The following is a 22,376-nucleotide window of genomic DNA, read 5'->3' on the forward strand; positions in this document are numbered from 1 at the left end:
AAGATTCTGTGATGATATGTAGTAGTAGTGAAAGAGAGAGACAAGAATTATATTTTTCTTTGGCATCTGCCTTCTGAGAGCCCTTTTATAAAGAGAAAATTACTAAATAAACCCTTCTTAGATTATTTTACAATAAAGTTAGACTCTACACAAAAACAATTGGTTAGATAACAACCCAGAATTATTATTATACGTCCTTTAGTTGAATTACTGAATTATAGAAGAATGTCTACTTGATTATTTTTAAGGATTCATCATTATGTCAGTTGGAATAAAATGCTTGAAATTTGATTTCCACAGATTTTTTTATATCCAACTGTGAGCCATTTCCTGGATACTCAACTAATGCTTTGTATAACAAGTTGCTCCTTTCTCTGATATCCTGCTTCTTTATATCCACTGCTGGGAATACAATCAAGACTTTTATTTAATTTCAAGGATATTCCAAGCATACCTATCAAGATTATTAAAAAACAACAGATCAATTGAAATACTAGTCATAAATACTGAGGCTTTTTCTTTATGATTATTTTATCATTAAGTATATTACCCTCATTACTTAAAAAATGTTCCTTTTTATTTATTGACGTGTGGAATAGAATTTCAAAATTATGATGGTTAGGTCAGTAATCTTTATAGTATATAGTATATTTTAGAGATGTCTTATCATCCTCAGAAATGTTCTAAACTATTATTCTTAATTAATGTAGTTTAGAGAGTATCCAAAAAGTATTGTCCTTTATAAAAAAAACCCAGAAAAAACAAAAATCCAAAACTGCAGGTTATTTTACCTTCAAATTGTATGTTACAGTATTATTTCCTTGCTTAAAAGATAGTATCACTGAGTTGAAGGTTTTAGTATAGTCAGAAAAGATCAATTCTCATTAATGTTTATTACACACTTGAGAGGAAATCTATTTAACCTTTAAATACTTCAGTTCCAATACTGCCTGCCACACATTGGGTACTCATTACATGTTGGAGAATTAAGTAGAATTTTAATTCAGTGTGCCTCACTATTAGATTATTCCTGCAGCTATTTGCCTTTAAGTACATGTAAGTGAATAATTGAATTCTGCTTTTCCAAATTCTTTTCCAAGCCCTAGGTAAAGAAAGTAAACATACTTTTTAAAAACAAACAACCCAATAAGATAGTTTCTTTTAGTACTCCCGCTAATACTTAAACTAAACATTATTACTACATTTCAAAAAAAAATAGTGTTCAACTGGTTATTATCATTGTTTTTGGATTTATAAAGCTTTTTAAAAGCTCTGCTATAAGGATAAATTTCATTTATTGTCCTTGGTGTTCCTGATCATTTTGTGTATTAGATTCATTTCAAACTTTTGCAAATACCATGTTTTACTCAAGCACTGGAGAGAGGGAGTGCAATTTAGTTTGAAACATCTTGCCTTTTGGCAAATCTTCGTTCTGCTGCTTTGACTGATGCATATGCAACTATCAATTGAATGCATACAAGCAAATGTGGTTCCCATGTTATCAAAGGTCTGTTAACTTTGGAAGATATGCTAGGTGGGACAACTTTCAGCAGAAATACCAACTATATATACACCTGCTCAGAGAAATAATATTGTATATGAACTGAACATTTGTTACCCAATGAAAATTAATTTTGTTTTTATGAGAGACATTTACATAAGAACAGGGCCTAATGAGACCCAAACAGCTGTCAGTTGCTGACTTCATAAACAAACCTACGCCTAATGACTGAATGAGTTTCAGAATAATTGGGTAAATGTAATTACAGTAACTCTGAAAGTGGAAAATACAATTTAGTCAGGCTTCATTTACCTTGATTCCTTAGCGTTGATACCTTGATACCTGTCAAGAGATGACTCAGTGGTAGTTTAATTCAGTTTAGAAGTTTATATGAGGGGGAAAAAAGTCAATTAAGACAAGACTGTCAAGTTTTGTTGCTTTGGGGAATCCATAGAGTTTGGACTTTAAGTGCAAGTCGACTTCATTTCATGATGCACACGGCACATCAAAGTGGTCCCACTTTCGGACCCAACCTGAAATACACAAGACGTTCCTTCTAAGATTGCTTAGATTTGAGGCAGGAAGGGGTTGGCAAATTAAATATTTGTATTGAGGGCAATATTTAGCAGTGATGCAACTGCAAATCAGTGAGATCACACCTTGTGTTCTCATGTGCGACCAGCTGGAGATTGCTCACACAACTAATTTTTTTTTCTCACTAAAAACAAAGCCAATATTCAACCTCTTCTTGCTTCCTTTTCTGTTAATTAACATCACATTAAACTGTGGATTGTAATTTTAAATGGAAGAATCCACTTTGAGCTTTTTATCTTCAGGAGATACTATCTTTTTCAAGAGTTCACAAGATGCACATAAGGATTAATTTACTTAGTCAAAGAATTTAGGATGTGTTTACATGTGACTGTTCAGAAGCATAAATAAACTGGGAAATCTAGGACAGATTTCTGAAACCTTCCAACCCCATTTTAATGTTTGAAATATCAAAACTTCAAAACAATGTGTTTCATGTAGACATGTGACTTTAAAGAAAATAAACCATCCTCAGTCAACAACCACCAGAACAATCACGAAATTTACGAGCTGGAAGGGATCTTAGAAATCAGTTTGTCCAGTCCCCTTATTTGAGAGGTGAGGAACTTAGAAAACCTGAAGGCTTAAATTCCTCACTAAAGGTCACACAGCTGATAAATTGCAGGGCTAGGGCCCAAGGGGTCAAGTCCCCAGACTCCTACCAAATTCTTTACTTCATTACCAAGAGAAGTCAGAAACAGGCTGCCCTTTCCTGGCCTGCTTTTCCATTCATTGACTCATTTTTTTAGCAGACATTTTTGGTACACCTACTTTATTCTGTTCCTGTGCAAACTATTGAGACTAAAGATGGCCCTGTCCCCAGAAGAGCTCACAATCTGAACACCTGTGGCCTTAGACTTGTCTCAGATTACAAGCAGTCCTGAAAGCATGACACAGTCCTTGGCATGACACTGATACATGAAACTTAATTGTCTTCTTTTCTGTAGGGCTCTGTGCTCTAAAACAGTGTACCTACTTTTATAGTAGGAATTTCTTAATGGAACTCTGGAAGTTGTGATGGCTGTTAGATTACAAATATAAATTATTACCATAGAGGAGGCGCATTCTTGTCATGGCACATATCATGACGAGCACTGATATGCAGCAATCGTGTGTCTACTGGAAGCATCTCAGTGAATCCTGGAATTATCCTACTAGGAATGAAAATGCAACATATTAGCCATAGATCATTGGTAAAATAAACAATAAAGGCTTAGCCTGGATTTTAACAATCTGTTACGTACTTAGGGAGTATTTAATATGTGGGTAATTGATGCAGTAGACATTAAGGGATCATTCTGAGCCATTAAGATCAAGTGTATGTGTAGGTAGTGTGCTCTGGGAGGGTTTAATCAATGGAACTGAGCCTGCACATTAATTCTGCACATCTTTTTTGTTTTCTTTTGTTTTGCACTTTTGTTGGGCACCAAAAAGAACTAATCACAACCCCTGAAAATTTCTAGAGACAAAAAATATGATATGATTTTAAAAGAATGTTTTATGACGGTCAGTGAATGGCAACTTTCTTGAGCACAGTGAATGTGCTCTCAAAATTCCCTCTTTTTAGACTTTCTCTCTGGTTTAGATGAGTCAAGGTCCCAAGTGTTTTCTGTGTACAATGGACTGTTTAACTTTTTGTTTCCACTTAACATCAGCTTGTCCATGAAACCAAAACAAGTTAATGTTTCAGAAATAATAAGCAGAATTTAGCACCCAGATGTTCTTACTTATAGTACATTGTAGCATGTCCCTCAACCCCAAAACAATACCCCCAAACTCAACTTTCATCTTCTATTGAGAGCTAACTGGAAGTTTTCCAATAACTACTGTTGTGTTTATCGTAAGGAATAGTAGTAGTGTAATTTAAACACCTCACATTTTCATCTGTGAATGAGAGGCTCTTTCGTATATACCTTTTTTTTAAATATTCTTTCTTTTTTCCTTTCTTTTCCTAGCATCAAATCTCTGTGTAACAACAACTAAAAAATCTGATATTTTGTTTTTCTTTAAAATGTCACCAATTAAATTAAGATTGAGGTATATATCCAAACCACAGATTTATTTTTAACTTTTCTTCATGATAAAATTGTTGAATTGGATAATGATTGAGCAGACATTAAACTACCAAAGAAAAATGATTGGCAGCAAAATACAAGTTCAGCCCTCTTGCACTGTTGGTGGGAATGCAAATTGGTGCAACCACTCTGGAAAACAGTGTGGAGGTTCCTCAAAAAATTAAAAATAGACCTACCCTATGACCCAGCAGTAGCACTGCTAGGAATTTACCCAAGGGATACAGGAGTACTGATGCATAGGGGCACTTGTACCCCAATGTTTATAGCAGCACTCTCAACAATAGCCAAATTATGGAAAGAGCCTAAATGTCCATCAACTGATGAATGGAGAAAGAAATTGTGGTTTATATACACAATGGAGTACTACGTGGCAATGAGAAAGAATGAAATATGGCCCTTTGTAGCAACGTGGATAGAACTGGAGAGTGTGATGCTAAGTGAAATAAGCCATACAGAGAAAGACAGATACCATATGTTTTCACTCTTATGTGGATCCTGAGAAACTTAACAGAAACCCATGGGTGAGGGGAAGGAAAAAAAAAAAGAGGTTAGAGTGGGAGAGAGCCAAAGCATAAGAGACTCTTAAAAACTGAGAACAAACTGAGGGTTGATGGGGGGTGGGAGGGAGGGGAGGGTGGGTGATGGGTATTGAGGAGGGCACCTTTTGGGATGAGCACTGGGTGTTGTATGGAAACCAATTTGACAATAAACTTCATATATTGAAAAAGAAATACAAGTTCCAGGAAGTTCCGTTATCTGAAAGATTCTGAACTCTGACATTCTTTGTGCTGCCACGTGTCAGTTAAAATATTGGATTTATTACCATACCTTGTTTCTAGGTCCAGTGCCACCCGCTTCCGCTGGAGTCAGAGCTATTACACAGCCCAAGACGAGTGGGCTTTGGATAACATTTACATTGGGCAGCAGTGCCCAAGTATGTGCAGTGGGCATGGCTCATGTGACCACGGTATGTGCAGGTATGTATGCCACCAAGTGTGATTGTGTGCTTCTCAGGATTTGTGTTTAAGTGTCGTTTTGGGTTTTTTTGTTTTTGTTTTTGTTTTGTTTTTGAGAGAGCGTGAATTGGGGAGGAGTAGAGAGAGAGGGGGACAGAGAATCCCAAGCAGGCTCCGTGCTGACAGCAGCAAGCCTCAGGGCTCGAACCCACGAACCATGAGATCATGACCTGAGCTGAAATCAGACACTCAACCGACTGAGCCACCCAGGTGTCCCAGAATTTGTGTTTAGAGGGATACCATAGCAGTTGTCCTCAGAGTTGTATGGAAAGACTAATAAATAATGAAATAGCCAAAAGAAAAGGATCCTCCTTTCTGTTCTTATTTCAGATGTAAAAGATGTTGTTACATTTGAAAAAGTTTTTTTTTAATGTTTATTTATTTCTGAGAGAGAGGAGAGACAGAATCTGAAGTAGGCTCCAGGCTCTGAGCTGTCAGCACAGAGCCCGACACGGGGCTCAAACCCATGAGCCGTGAGACCATGACCTGAGCTGAAGTTGGACGCTCAACTGATTGAGCCACTCAGGAGCCCCAAGCTGTTGTTACATTTAAGTAAAGTCTGAAGCCATATATTCTAAACTTCAAAATCTAACAAAAGACCAGGCCTCCTGGGTATAAATTTCAGAGTTTATTAATTAACCCCAAAGTCCTCTTTGGGAAACAAGAGCCTTGCTATTATTTCCCTTTCCTTCCTCTGACACTCTTAAAGCACCTGTCAGACAGCTGCTACACGCTGTCTTATGTCACTTCGAGAGAAGCTCAAGGTTGTGGGCAGGGGGCCATGGTGATTATGGCTAATGAGGATGACATAGGAACACACTTAAATACTCAAAGACTCTAAAAGAGATGTAATTTAATCAGAAAAGGGAGCTATAAAACGTGGCCAGAGCTACATGTTGGATGAACAGACAAATATTTATATGTGACTTTGAAGACTATATGTGACTTTGAGGAAAATCCCGCTCTTCTTCTCCCCAGCCACCAACACACACACACACACACACACACACACACACACACACACACATCCTTCTTCATTACTGCTTGATGCCTCAGTTCTGTTATAGCACTGTTTCTTTTAAGGATTCAGTCCTTTTGTTCTTGCTGTTCGGTGTCTGTTAAAACCTGAAGGTTGTCATACACATACCACATACACAGATTGACACTGGAGAAATATCTAATGTGGATGCTAAGGTCTGAGCAAAAGTGAGACATAGGAAATGCTGCAGGTGCGTGGCCTTGGCATTCACAGAGGAGACGGTGACTTGTTTGTTTGGCCTTCCTCTCTCATAGGTGTGACCAGGGGTACCAAGGCACCGAATGCCACCCAGAAGCGGCTCTTCCTTCCACGATTATGTCAGATTTTGAGAACCAGAATGGTTGGGAGTCTGACTGGCAAGAAGTTATTGGGGGAGAAATTGTAAAACCAGAGCAAGGGTGTGGGGTCATCTCTTCTGGATCGTCTCTGTATTTCAGCAAGGTAAGAGCTGGGGATAAAGGTATGACTAAGGTCTGAGAATGCATGATCAGGAAAATATGTGATTTATGGAGCAGTCTGAACTCAGAAGGTACAAACATGAGGTAGTTTTATTCCCCCCAGCCCACATTACTTGCTTTTAAATTCGTTTGTCAAATTCCTACCCCTTAAGTACATTTGGCAAACTCCTGTAGTTTTATGATTGTTTTTGGTTACTACAAATCCAGTTTAGGTCAGTTTAAAGTCCCTGCCCTTCTTTTACCGGATTTAAATCCAATCGCCTTCCTTTCCTGCTGTGCCAGCCGGGCTTCTGTCTTGAGTGTCTTTGAGTGGGGCAGGGACTTGGTGTCTTCTTGCCCCAGCATCGGAGGATGTGTGAGCGTGCAGCCCATGGGCGAGGGGTGAGTGGTGGTGGAGAAGGTGAAGCCTAGAGATTAAGAGCAGCAGCTGCCTGCTGCAGGCGGAATCTGCCGCTTGGCAGCTGTGTGACTTTGAGCAAATCCCATAACCTCTGTATGACTCGGCTTCCTCATTTGTACAGTGGAACTAATAAGAGGATCCTACCTCATTAGTCTTCACACAGGGTAAGTGAGTTAGCACTTGCAAATCACGTACAATGCCCGACACATAGCACTCGTACAAGGATTTGTGAAATTTGCCAATCTGTTAATCTCAAGAATATGATTGGAGGAAGGAGGGATAATGGTGAGGTTTGGGGACATGCACAGCCATCCATGTTGAACATTGAGTTTGGTGGCTGCTGGTGGCATCTGCTAATACAGGACTGTCTTAGTCAATTCAGACTACTATCATTAAAAATACCATAGATTGGGTGGCTTAAGTAGGAAACTTTTTTTCTCAGTTCTGAAAGGTTTGTGAAGTCCCAGATGAAGGCACCAGCAGATTCAGTGTCTGATGAGGGCCTGCTTCCCGGTTTGTAGATGGACATCTTCTCATTGTATCCTCACATGGTGGAGAGAGCACCAAGAGAAAAATCAGGCTATCTTGTATCTCTTTTTTTTTTTTTTTTTGGTTTATGTTTTCATTTTTTAATGTTTATTCTTGACACAGAGATTCAAAAGAGTGTGTGAGCAGGTGGGGGTCAGAGAGAGAGGGAGACACAGAATCCAAAGCAGGCTCCAGGCTCTGAGCTGTCAGCACAGAGCCCAATGCGGGGCTCAAACCCACCAACCATGATATCATGACCTAAGCTGAAGTCTGATGCTCAACTGACTGAGCCACCCAGGCGCCCCTTGTGTCTCTTCTTATAAGGACATTAATACCATCATGAGGGCTCCACTCTCATAATCTAATAACCTGACAAAGGCCCACCATCCCCTTAGAGGTTAGGCTTTCAACATACAGATTTGGGGGCACATAAACATGAAGTCTACAATGGACACTGTGTAGAAGTTTTTCTTTCTTTTGAATGTTTTTTTTTTGAGAGGGAGAGAGTGTGTGTGTGTGTGCACAAACAGGGGAGGGGCAGAGAGAGAGAGGGAGACAGAGGATCCGAAGCAGGCTCTGCACTGACAGCAGAGAGCCCAGTTAGGGGCTCGAACTCATGAACTGTGAGATCATGACCTGAACTGAAGTCAGACACTCAGCCAACTGAGCCACCCAGGTTCCCCAGAAGTTTTTCTCGCAGTGTTTGTCTTCACTAGTGGCAGCACCAGTTTGGGCAGACAAGTCAGTAGACACCAACTGGGAACAAAGGTGTCCACTGGAATCTGTAAGACTGATTCTCTTGGAACATCCCCAACCCATGTTGCTTGGTCAGCAATGGGGAAGGGGGAACCACCTTCCTCTCCTCCCTTGCTACCGTCTAGGCAGGACATTACTTTCATTCTCCCTCCTCCAATTCGTCTCTTTATATAGTTCTCAAAAGGACTGGAGAGGGAGCAGGTCCACTTCTCCAACCTGAGCTACATGTCTAGCCCTACTAATGACCAGCTCCCTATAGAATGTGAGATGCTTAGGGGCACCAGGGTGGCTCAGTCAGTTGAGTGTCTGACTTCAGCTCGGGTCATGATCTTGCAATGTGAGTTCGAGCCCTGTGTCGGGCTCTGTGCTGACAGCTCAGAGCCTGGAGCCTGCTTCAGATTCTGTGTCTCCCTCTCTCTCTGCCCCTCCCCCACTCATGCTCCATCTCTCTCTCTCTTTGTCAAAAATAAAAATAAACATTAAAAAAAATTTAGAATGTGAGGTGTTTAAAACCACATCTTTCCATTAAGGACTATAGCCACCAATTCTAGGACAACTGGAAATGTCCCAGTCTGCATCACAAATACACAGGTGTGGGTGATATACTGTAGGGCTGATATGTTGTGGAATCTGGGAAGAAATCCAAAATAAGTCAACTTATGCAAATGCAAAAATAGGTACAGGTTTTGTTTTGATGCAGGTGCAGAACAAAGAATCAGTCAGCAAACAAGATAGAGAATGATAGAAAATCAGGGATGGATTCCATTTAATGATATTTCCTATCCATTGACATTAAACATCCGCCGGGTATTATTATTAGAGATGACAGTCCACAAGCAACCAGTATACGTTGCATAGATCTGGATACACTGTATAATTGCTCAGAAGTGGGAAGATAGTGTCTCCGTAAGCATCAATTTTAAAATAAGATTATGAATCCTTAACCAATATGTACCAAACATCCCAGTACACATGCGTGCATACAGATATTTTATTTTTTTAATTTTTTTTAACATTTATTTTATTTTTGAGACAGAGAGAGAGACAGAGCATGAACGGGGGAGGGTCAGAGAGAGGGAGACACAGAATCTGAAACAGCCTCCAGGCTCTGAGCTGTCAGCACAGAGCCCGACACGGGGCTCAAACTCACGGACCACGAGATCATGACCTGAGCTGAAGTTGGCCGCTTAACCGACTGAGCCACCCAGGCGCCCCCATACACAGATATTTTAAACACAGAAAGATTATATATCAATATGTATGTACTTAATTCAAGGTGATCTCTGTTGTCAGACTACCTGGATCTGTACCTAGGCTCCAAAACTCATTAGCTCATTCATCTTGCAGACTTCCACATCTTTCTGTACCTTAGTTTTCTCTATTGTAGAGCGGGATGTTGGGACCATTGGTGGGTTAATGAAGGTAAAGAATAAAGAGTCATGTGGGGCACATAGAAATCATTCAGTAAGTGTTAGCTGTCACAATTACATTTTATGAGAGTGTATTTAAAATTTATATCATTAGGGGCACCTGGGTGGCTCAGTCAGTTGAGTGTCTGACTTCAGCTCAGGTCATGATCTCATGGTTTGTGGGTTCGAGCCCCGCATCTGTGCCGATGGCTTGGAGCCTGGATCCTGCTTCAGATTCTGTATTTCTCTCTCTCTCTGCCTCTCCCCTGCTTGTGCTTTGTCTCTCAAAAATAATAAATAAACATTTAAAAAATTATGAAAAAAATTAAAAATTTGTACCATTAAATATTTCTATCTATATGCCCTGCCACTAACTTAAAACCAGCATTTCAAAAGTGAAATCATTCTCTTCCCTTCCCAATCCAGCCTTTTCCCTATATTTTTGTCAGAATATCTGAAGAGCATTTTTTTTCTTTTTTCTCTTATATCAGTAGATCTGTTTTGAATTCTAAGTGAGACAAACTAGCTTAAGCAAAAAAGGGGAAATTTGGTTCATGTAATCAGAACACAGGGAGGACTTATATGAAGCTGGCCTCAGAGATACCTGGAACCAGAAACTCAAATACCCACAGAACTCTCTCCTCTATTTTCAGGTCAGCTGTCATTATGAGAGTGGTGCCAGGACCACAGAGCTCTCTAAACAGCTGTGTAGAAACATCTAGGGAAGGTTTCTGATTGGCCAGTCACAGTGTCTGGAGGAATGACATACTCTGATTGACAGAGCCAGAGTCATGTGCTCACTGCTTTAGCACAGAGGTGGGATACACAATTTGGCAGCCCCTACCAGCCAAAGCAGTAACCCAAAGGAAAGGTTCCTTAGCCCTATTGCAAACCACCCTAAACCTAAAATGTGCTTCTATTCTGTCCCTCTTTGATCAATCAGGGTGCTTTCCAGTACTGCTGCCCTAACTACACCTCTTATTTTTTGAAACATCAGACTTCTGCTCCAAACAGAAATTTCTCCTCCCCATCCCAGGTTTCAATAATTTCCTTGTCTTTGTTTAATCTCCACTGCCTACCATCATGCCTTCTACTGTCTCTGTATCCGTATAAACCTTATAAACGTCCTGCTCAAATCCTGCTTCTCCATGGAGCTTTGTGGCATGATGACTACACTGCTCTCTCCTTTCTTTGAATTCCTCCCTCACTTGTGTTCTATTCATAGATAGATCATAGTTTTATTTTTATTTTCATAGTACCCAGAAAGATGCTGAATCCTACTGACTGAGCCGAACTCTAGATAAGGTGTTCAACTCAGAAATGCATGCCATGAGCTAGGCATGTACAAATCAACAAGTACCTTGAGGCTGAATAGATTATAGAATTGATAGATGATCATATGACCAAGTGGGATTCAACAAGGAATAGAATTTGGTCTGCTGCCCTAATTGTCATTATTGTCACTACACGTATTTGTGAACTCTCCTTCCAAGTTTGTTTTCCTATTGTGTATGGTGTAATTGGCACCCAATAATTCTTATTGAAAAGGTAGGAAGGAAGGAAGGAAGGAAGGAGAAAAGAAAGAAGAAAGAGAGAGAGAGAGAGAGAGAGAGAAAGAAAGAAAGAAAAGAAGAAAGAAAAAGAGAGAGAGAGAGAGAAAGAAAGAAAAAAAAAGAAAATTAGAAAGCTGGAGGTTTTAAAGAAATGGTTGTTTTCGGGACACGTGGGTGGCTTAGTTGATTAAGCATCCTGCTCTTGATTTTGGCTCAGGTCATGATCTCACAATTGTGAGATCAAGCTCCATGTCAGGCTCAGTGTGAAGCAAGGAGCCTGCTTGGGATTCTCTCCCTCTCCCTGTCTATCTGCCCCTCTCTGGTCATGCTCTTTCTCTTTATCCCTCTCTCTCTCTCTATCTCTCTCTCTCTCTCAAAATAAATAAATAAATTTAAGAAAAAAAAGAAATGGTTGTTTTCAAATAAATATAGAAATATTTTTCTAGTAGCATTTTGACTAGAGAATATTTTAATGGGAGGCAAATGTAAAGTTTTATGAAATGTTTTAGAGGTAGTGTTATGAAGTCTCTAGATTCTGAAGACATTGCCTTTAAAATGTTTTATTTTATCTAAACCCTTAAAGCAGTGAGCCATTTTAACCTAGAATGTTGGAAGGAAATTGGATGGTATTTTTACATTCCAAAAATGAAGAGATCCATAACCTAATACTTTAACACACATGCGTGCGCACATTAGATGTGTATATCTCTACACTTACACACACATAAATACATTGATAATAGTAGAATAGAAAAACCACAAAGCATGTTGTTACATCATTCTAAATTCTGACAAAAAGTTTGCCGTAAGCCATTTCCTTTTTCTTTTTTATCTCCCTTTAAAACAATGTTCAGCATTTCAGGTCATTGAACAAAAGAAAATGATCTGTGCTATTCTCTAGGAAAAAAACACCTTCAGTGCCAAACTAAGCATTTGTACGATATTTTCTACCATTTACAAAAATCTCATGAAACCCTTTCAAAACCTTTGTCGACCAACACCATAGTCTCCTGGAAAAAAAAGCACTACTCTGTGAATTTCACAATAGACCAATCATTCCAATCAGCTAATTGTGATAATTGGATTTTTAATAATTCTCCTCACCTTAGATCTTTGTCCTTCTGGCTCATTTCCACATGCCAAATTTTTATAGAAGTTTTCTGGATTGGAATTAACTAGCTAGGTTCTATAGTTTTTCTTCTTAAAATCATTCTTCCTGTAATGATCCTGAGGCATGAAAATTCTAGGCCAGATTATAATAACCTCTGAGATGTTTCTCACTTACAATATCTCAAATCAACAAAAATAAAAGTTAAAAGCATACATAACACGTTGAAAATGCCTATTACTTTTAGGATTTTCTCAAATACATACTTAAAATTGAGAATTCCAAAGAATAAGTTCTTGTCTCAGGATTAACTTCAGTTCTCATTTTGCTGCTCCCTCGTTTGTTTTGGAGTCTCTTAATTGGCTTTAGATTTATCAGGAACAGTGTAGTGTTTTAATTATCCCCAAGTATTTCCCCTGTGACTTCTAATAACTGAAACCCTTTCTTAATTAACTTAGTGGATTAGAATCGGGTTTAAATTATAAGTCTGAGGGATGTTTTTCTCTATACTATGTATCCTATCTCAATTTTTCTTCCTGGCTTTTAATTGAACTCCTTGGGAGCTCTCCAAGACCAATTCAGTGCAGTCTATGGATTAGCTTTGGCGGTACCCCTGGGTGGAAGAATCTCATGGGCAAACCGTTTTTCAGTCCCATTAGTGCGAACCCATTTATGCAAAACAGGAATGACAACAAACCTTGTCAATTTGAGTCTAGTACTTCACCACATGACTGTGACATGTAGGGGACACACTGAGCAAAGGAAGCAGGTTGAGGATATTTTTAACATTTTTTGAGACACAAAGAGACCATTTCATGGTCACAAAAACTTACTGAAATGGTCCCTCCCACCCTCTCTGTTACCAAGAAAGAGACAGAGAGAGAGACTGACCAGGAGCCTCAGAGACTTGAGTACTCTTTCTTTTTGTCAAAAAGTTATTATTTTGCATGTTTCACTTTAATTCCCAGGGAGGAGGGGGGTCAGGGCCTATCTCTGGAGAGGATGTTCCCTCAGCAAGACATGCCATGTGCTAGGCAAATTACATGCAACATCTATTTCATCTAATTGTCACAGCATCCTATAAGGAAGGTATTATTACCCATATTGTTTCTTTGAGGAAAAGAAAAGCTCAGAAAGGTCACACAGCTAGTGAACAGCATGAATAATGGTCTAAAATTCCAACCCAATTCCAACTGATTTCAAAGTATATGGTCTTTCTTCTCCACTACTCTGCCTGGAAGAGATTTACAAAGCAAATACGTGGAGTGTTTTAATTAAAATTAATTTTGCTTTATTTTTAAAGACTTTCAAATACTCTTTGGTATAATTAGCAGTTCCCTAGGGTCTCATAACCAAGTCTGGGAATCAATGATGCGGAGACTAATCAAATGTATTCAGGAACAGTTACCATAACCAGAGCAGAGAATTAAATGGCACAACTTGCTCCCTCAACAGTATGATGGGAACAAAATCATCTCCACCTGATGCTAGGATGTGCCTATGATCTTGAAACTGAAATGACAGAATGCCGAAGAGCCCCCAGATGATTGAATCTGTGGTTCTTCTGTCTTTTGGAAAGGCTGGGAAAAGGCAGCTGGTGAGCTGGGATCTGGACACCTCTTGGGTCGACTTTGTCCAGTTCTACATCCAGATTGGTGGAGAGAGCGCTGCGTGCAACAAACCCGACAGCAGAGAGGAAGGTGTCCTCCTTCAGTACAGCAACAATGGGGGCATCCAGTGGCACCTGCTGGCAGAAATGTACTTCTCAGACTTCAGCAAACCCAGGTAACCACCCCTGATGGCCTTCCACTGGTTTCCAGGAACAGTAAAGAGTTCAGTTTTCTTGAGCTGTTTCTCAAATGTTAACTATTGCAAATGTAGACAGACTCATTAGATTATGACATAAATGATAGCCCAGTATATAAAAATTTCATTTCATTTGTTTATGGACAAAAAGCACTCATGTTCATGTTTGAATTTTTAAAGAATTTGGGGAAAATTGTGACTAGAGGAAAAGACAACAGAACAGTTTTCCCAAAGAAACTGCATGATATATGGATGTTCCAAGCTCACATTTCCAGTTTGCAGGTTTTGTGAATGCACACACACTATATATATATATATATATATATATATATATATATATATAAAGAAGCATACATTTATATATTAACATCTGGATATGGATATAGGTGTTCATTGGTTAGATTTAATAGCAAGATGGATTTTATTAAAAGTTTTCAAGGGTGCCTGGGTGGTTAGGTTCTGACTTCCCCTCAGGTCACAATCTCATGGTTTGTGGGTTCAAGCCCCGCGTCGGGCTCTGTGCTGACAGCTCAGAGCCTGGAGCCTGCTTCAGATTCTGTGTCTCCCTCTCTCTGTGCCCCTCCCCGGCTCACACTCTGTCTCTCTCTCAAAAATAAATAAACATTAAAATTTTTTTTAAGTTTTCATATTAGCACCAGAGCTAGTCCTGGACAAAATATGAATGAATCTGTGGGGCTCAGATTTCTGAAATTTTTTACTGACCCATCCCTGTCTTGATTTTCATGCAAGGAGGAAATATATAATATCTTAGACAATAACTCTTAAGGAGTTTGGAAAAATGACTCGTGTTTAATACTAATCCCTATACCAGACAATCAATGTGTTTTTCTATATTTAAATTTAGTTATTTTACAATTACATAGCATTTTGAAATTCTGTATTTATACTTTATATTTTATATGTGTCATTAAAATCTATTCAAGGATATCATTTTTAGAGTATTCCTCTTATAATCTCATGTTTGTACTTTAACAAAGAGACAGAATTTTTCTTTATATGTTCACCACCAACCCATTTTAAGTTTTAACATCCTATTTGGCATTTTACAACTGAACTTTGTTTTATTGAAGAAAAATATTATTGAAGACTCTGTAGGTTCAGTTCTTACAAATTAAATTATTTTAAACATACTGTATAACAGAGAGCTATTTTGTAGCTTGACGATTTAGAAGTTTGTTCTTTTAAAACACTGAGTCACTTAAAGGTCACATAACTTTCCATAATATAACATAAGTAGCCATGCAGATAGACCAACCAAAAGTACTTCTTCTGAGAGACACTGAGAGAATCTAAAACCAGAGAAGAGCCGGGGTGCCTGGGTAGCTCAGTCGGTTAAGTGTCCAACTTGAGCTCAGGGTTCCTGGGTTCAAGCCCCCTATCAGGCTCTATGCTGACAGCTCAGAGCCTGGAGCCTGCTTCAGATTCTGTCTCCCTCTCTCTCTGCCCCTCCACTGTTCATGATCTGTCTCTGTCTCTCTGTCTCTCTTTCTCTCTCTCAAAAATAAATAAAACATTAAAAACATTTTTTGAATAAAAATAAAAAAATTAAACCAGAGAAAAGCCAACTTGGGTAAAATGAGAGACATAACATCCAGGGAGAATGTCAGGAATGGTGTGTGGGAAATGGGACCTGGTGAGATTTCTTCCAGTACAAGGAAGAGGGAATTCATAATGATGCCAAACTAGCTGAAACAACAATTTAAAATAATGGAAATTACTTTTTCCAAATAATATCATTGGCAATCTGGAAATTATTCAGCATTCAGTAAAGTGACTGAAGTACTGTATAGACAAATAGAAGTTCAGTAGCTTTTTCAGATTTCATAAATATTCAGTTTTGATTTATGAGAATTTTTCTTTAGGACCAGACTGTTTCACCACATTATCAAAGAGTTCTATGACACTAAAAATGGTTGGGAAATTTTGAGTTGGAAGATATCAGAAAAAGACCCCGTTCATGGTGGCAAATACATAAATATAAGGACTAATTTTAACAAACAATACTAAGCATCTGTGTAAAGAAGACTACAAAATTTCCTTCAGAGATATAATAGAAGACAAATAAGTGGAAAATAATATAACATCTCTAGATAGGTAAACTAAAGATTGTGATATGCAGATACTTCTTAATTTATGTTTCATGCAATTCCAATAAAAATCTTAGTGGAATTTGGGGGTGGGGAAGGACTTTGTATCTAGACATATAAACTGGCAAAAATAGCTTAAACTTTTTGGGAAAAAAGAGAGGAATGCCCCACATGATATTAAAACACACTGTATAACCTAAGGTATTTGAATGGTGCATGGATAGACAGAAACAGTGAACCAAATAGATCACCCAGAAATTGGCTCAGATGTGTGTAAAATCTTGTATATTAAAAAAAAAATAAAAGACACATCAACTATCAATGAGAAAGAAGTGGTTCTTCAAACAAGCAGTGTTAGAAAAAAATGGGTAGGCTTTAGGGGAAAATTATCTATTAGATCATTACCCTACCCCATCAAAAACTGTTAAAGACTGGTTAAAGATTTAAACATTTAAGTTACTTTCTGATCTTAGAAAGAGATGTAAACTTCCTAAACACAATTCAGTGGAAGAATTAACAGAGGAAAGGGCTACTTATGTAGAAATATACTACGTGCGAATGTGTAACTACATACACATGTAACACATACCTGTCAAAGAAAACAAAGAAGTTAAAGAGAAGAAAGACTGAGAAAATATTTGCAACCAATATGAGAAACAGAGGATTGATGTTACTGTAAAGATTATCGAAAACACCAGTAAGATCCCAATTTTAAAAAATGGGTAAAAGAAATGAGTAGATGTTACAAAAGAGAAAATACAGAGGTTTAATGAAATATGAATAATAGACAATGTCTGTTGCAATAAAAAAGATATCATTTTTCATCAGTCCGGTGGTCATTTTTTAATGATAACACCAGTGCTATTTCCACATGGGAGCAGCAAGACAGGTCATTCTGCAAACCGTATGACTCTTCCAGGAAGAAATTTGGAAAAATCAGGCAGGAGCCTTAAACATGACTAGTTTATTCAACCTGGTAATTTCATGTCTAGGAATTATTTGTAAATCTTTCTAAACCTTTCTAAATTATTTCTAAAGAAATAAACCGAGTCATAGCTGTACACATAAAGGTTTTCAACACAGAATTATTTATAACAGAGAGAAGTAAAATAAACAATAGTATGTCTGTGTCATTAAAATATATAGACAGTAAAATGATCTTAAAAAATAACTATACTGACACGAGGATGTGCATATGACATAATATGAAATTTCAAACTGTAGGATGCTGAATTATACATATATTTCACCTATAGGAAAGAGTACATGCTTTAATGATACATCAAGATGTTAGCACAAGTCAACCCCGTGCAGAAGATTATGGGTGATTTTCTGTTTCATTTGTTTTTATTTAAAAAAAATGTTTCTTCTTAATGTTTATTCATTTTTGAGAGAGAGAGAGAGAGAGAGAGAGAGAGAGAATGAGAGCAAGCCGGGGAGGGGGCAGAGAGAGAGAGAGGGAGACTCAGAATCCAAAGCAGGCTCCAGGCTCCAAACTGCCAGCACAGAGCCCGACGTGGGGCTCAAATCCACGAACCGTGAGATCGTGACCTGAGCCAAAGTCCAATGCTTAATCAACTGAGCCACATACGTGCCCCATCATTTTTAATGCATAGTAAAATGAAATGGTTTGGAAAAAATTGTAATGCTATTTTAATGTAATAATATACAGAGGAACAGTTTTTTCGAGGTATTTCTTAAAAATGTTATGCCGTTGTCATGGTAATCAAAAGGTTCAGTAAATCAGACTTAGTAGAAATATCTGCCTCAAAAAGTTACAATTCCAAATGGAATAAACATGGCCAGTACTAAACGGACTTACAACTTTAAACCTCTTGATCTGATCTGTCTAAACTTAAAAAATATATATCAAGAGATCAGGGGTGCCTGCGTGGCTCAGTCGGTTAAGCATCGGACTTCAGCTCAGGTCATGATCTCACGGTTTGTGTATTCGAGCCTTGCATGGGGCTCTGTGACGACAGCTCGGAGCCTGGAGCCTGCTTTGGATTCTGTGTCTCCCTCTGTGTCTGCCCCTCCCCTGTTCTGTCTCTCCCTGTCTCTCAAAAAAAAATTAATATATATATATGAAAAAAATATAATATATATATATGAAAAATATATGTATATGAAAAAAAATTAATATATATATCATATATATATCATATATATATCTCAAGAGATCAAACAAAACTAAACTTTCTCTTGTTGCTACTCTTGTTATTTAAACAGCTGCTAAGGGGCGCCTGGGTGGCGCAGTCGGTTAGGCCTCCGACTTCAGCCAGGTCACGATCTCGCGGTCCGTGAGTTCGAGCCCCGCGTCGGGCTCTGGGCTGATGGCTCAGAGCCTGGAGCCTGTTTCCAATTCTGTGTCTCCCTCTCTCTCTGCCCCTCCCCCGTTCATGCTCTGTCTCTTTCTGTCCCAAAAAAAAAAATAAATAAACGTCGGAAAAAAAAAATTTAAAAAAATAAATAAATAAACAGCTGCTAAGAAGAAAAACAGCCTTTCCTTTCCCAGCCGTAAATGATTTCCTTTTATGCAGATTCGTCTACCTGGAACTTCCAGCTGCCGCTAAGACCTCTTGCACAAGGTTCCGCTGGTGGCAGCCTGTGTTCTCAGGGGAAGGCTACGATCAGTGGGCAGTCGATGACATCATCATTCTGTCAGAGAAACAAAAGCAGGTCATCCCCATTGTGAACCCGACTTTACCCCAGGTATCTTTCCTATGCCTGAACTCCAAGAAGACAGGATTATAAAAATAGATGGGATTACAGAATTCCTCACTTCCCCCAGAGATTGATTGCTTGACCCTGGAATATAAGCTTTATAAGTAACATAAGTTTTCTGTGTTTGTAGTTACTTTTTTACACTTAATCGTTTTGTTTTCTCTCTATGCTACTACTTCACAGATTATTTAGATATTTTTAAAAAATGGCTAGGAAGTCTGGCCAAGACATCAAGCACAATTATTAATGTGTTTATAAAATTAGATATACAGTGGCAAAATATTTTCAGTGGTTAAATCATCAGGAAAAAGGGCTTATGGCATTAAAAAAATAATAATTTAGAGATTCTGCTGTATTTTCCTAGCAATACAAATCGTACATGGCCCTGCATGTCATAAACTGAAAATTCCTTTCTTGTTTTCAAAGCTATCAAATTGCCTTTCTGTGTTGTCTGTATTGTTTCTAATAGAACTTTTATGAGAAGCCAGCTTTTGATTACCCTATGAATCAAATGAGTGTGTGGTTGATGTTGGCCAATGAAGGAATGGTTAAAAATGAAACTTTCTGCTCTGCCACACCATCAGCCATGGTATTTGGAAAATCAGATGGGGATCGCTTTGCAGTAACTCGAGATTTGACTCTGAAACCTGGATATGTTCTACAGTTTAAGGTATTTATGCACAGACTTCTTCCCAGGGCAGGTAAAAGAGCAAACCGTCTCCCAGACTCATAAGTGACATCGAAAGAACACAAATTTTTCAAACTCTCTTGAAGAAGGGACTCACTTGAACAAAGGTTCAGCATTCTTAGAATGGCAAAGCTCTTTATTTAGCTTTACCCACAATGAAAAAAACTGGTCAGGTTGAAAACTGACCTTTAGGGGCGCCTGGGTGGCGCAGTCGGTTAAGCGTCCGACTTCAGCCAGGTCACGATCTCGCGGTCCGTGAGTTCGAGCCCCGCGTCGGGCTCTGAGCTGATGGCTCAGAGCCTGGAGCCTGTTTCCGATTCTGTGTCTCCCTCTCTGTCTCTGCCCCTCCCCCGTTCATGCTCTGTCTCTCTCTGTCCCAAAAATAAATAAACGTTGAAAAAAATTTTTTTTAAAAAAAAAGAAAACTGACCTTTAGATTTTCTATATGATTATGACTTAATGAATCCCATGCTTCTGAAGGGTAAGAGAGTTCTCTTTTTCAATTTGCTAATGCTTTGGGGACTTATGACTTATTTTGTGTTTTTACTATAGGATTTTCAAACAACTTCCCTTCCTTTGATTCAGTAAATTTATGCCTTAATGATCACTGCTTTCTTAAAACCTTGCTGATTTTTTAGCACTGTGATAACATGTCTACACATATAGGAGTGCCTGGGTGGCTCGGTCAGTTAGGCATCCAACTCTTGGTTTCGGCTCAGGTCCTGATCTCCCAGTTTGTGAGACTGAGCCCTGTGTCAGGCTCTGCACTGACAGCGTGGAGCCTGCTTGGGATTCTCTCTGTATACTGTCTCTGCTTCTCCCTGACTAGTGCTCGCTCTCTCTTGCTCTCTGTCTCTCAAAATAAATAAATATTAAAAAAAAAAACCACCAAGAACATGTCAACATGTATAGCAAGTATTTACTCTGACAAGCTCTTTTTTCAGAAGCCTAATCAAACTTTCATTTTGTTTATAATAAAATCCCACTGGTGAATTCTGGGGTCGAAAGTAATGCAGTTTTAATGAGCTAGCACAACTACATGGTCCTTACGTAACGGCAGGATGCAGATGGTAAATAATTTACAAATGGAATTATTAAAGAGATCAGATGTTTATAGGCAGCTCTTCAAATATGATTTCCACAGGTCTGTAAACAAGAAAGTTAGTCATAAATAAAATGATTAGTGAAATGTTATTCTTCTCTGTTTAGAGTTTGATGCTAAACTACAGTGGAAAAACCATTAACAGCAATATACGACTCTATATTAATGTGTTGGTACTGCCTAAAAATGGTAACAAAATAATGGCAATAGCAAAATAGCAAAATAATACCTTGCTGGAATACTATGCTCTTTCTCACTTGACACCTTCTCAATTTCATTAATCACAATCACAATACTGTAGGTGTTAAAATCTGCAAGATGGCATTCTGGTGTTTAAAAAATCTAAATCAGTGGGTGCCTGGGTGACTCAGTCAGTTAAGCATCCAACTATGGCTCAGGTCTTGATCTTGTGGTTGGTAGGTTCAAGCCCTGCATCAGGCTCTGTGCTGACAGCTCAGAGCCTCGAGCCTGCTTCGGGTTCTGTGTCTCCCTCTCTCTCGGCTCCTCCCCCACTCATGCTCTGTCTCTGTATCTCTCTCTCTCTCTCTCTCTCTCTCTCTCTCTCTCTCTCAAAAATAAACATTTTAAAAAATTACAAATAAAATTAAATTAAAAATCTAAATCAAGAAAACATTATGAAATGTTTCAAGTACTTAAACAACCAGCAAGAATGCACAATGCCTAAGATAATCTCAATTCTCAAATGACACCAGCAGAAGACTTTGGATTGTTGCTATTAATTGATAATAGATATGTAATATGGGTCATTTGGGGATTGATGATTAATGTATATTTGGAATCTGTGACAAGAACTTGGTGTCATTTGTACAAAGTGCGGGTACATTTTTGTAATGCATGCCATTTGTCAAACACTAGTTGTTAAGAATATAGACATGAAAAATATGGCCCTGGCCCTCAAGGAACTCAGAAATTAGGAAGTGAGCCAGAAGAGAGAACAGTAATTCTCACAAGAGTGTTGTAGTAGAAATAGGCTCTGGGTGGTATGAGAGTACCTGGCATATTGCCTGGCGTGTGGCAGATGCTCCAAAAACATCTGTCAGTTGGAAGGATGGATGGATGGATGGACGGATGGATGGATGGATGGATGGATGGATGGATGGACGGATGGATGGAAGGATGGATGGAGGGAAGGATGGACGGATAGACGGATGGAAGGATGGATGGAAGGATGGATGGAGGGAAGGATGGACGGATAGATGGATAAGTTGAAATGAAAGGTCTCTGGAAATACAGACTTAGCCAGATGAACAATGGAAGGGGAAGAATTCCAGTTAGAGGGAACAGAATGTGCAAATATACAAAAATAAATGAAAGTGCAAATTAGAAATGAAAATTTGGAAACTCTTAGGAGTTTGGAGTGTGTGCCACAAAGTTGAGAGAGAAAGTTGATCCTCGTTACCTTTATATGATATGTTAAGCCACTTGGACATTAACCCAAGAGCAGTGAGTCATGGAAGGGTTTTAATACATTAAGTGCAAGAATCAGACCCGTT

The 22,376-nt window shown here is 38.7% G+C and overlaps 1 protein-coding gene across 1 annotated transcript in view; it reads left to right on the top strand.

Moving 5' to 3' along the window:
- The window catches only part of RELN (reelin), a 535,267-nt gene that overhangs the window by 397,697 nt on the left and 115,194 nt on the right, over positions 1–22,376 (top strand). Inside the window, exons 23-27 of the mRNA XM_047850601.1 lie at positions 5,007–5,144; positions 6,477–6,663; positions 14,014–14,219; positions 18,889–19,060; positions 19,542–19,742. Coding sequence (XP_047706557.1) covers positions 5,007–5,144; positions 6,477–6,663; positions 14,014–14,219; positions 18,889–19,060; positions 19,542–19,742 — 904 coding nt within the window. The remainder of the gene's footprint in view (positions 1–5,006; positions 5,145–6,476; positions 6,664–14,013; positions 14,220–18,888; positions 19,061–19,541; positions 19,743–22,376) is intronic.

Source organism: Prionailurus viverrinus, chromosome A2 (genome assembly GCF_022837055.1).
Source record: "Prionailurus viverrinus isolate Anna chromosome A2, UM_Priviv_1.0, whole genome shotgun sequence".
NCBI lineage: Eukaryota > Metazoa > Chordata > Mammalia > Carnivora > Felidae > Prionailurus > Prionailurus viverrinus.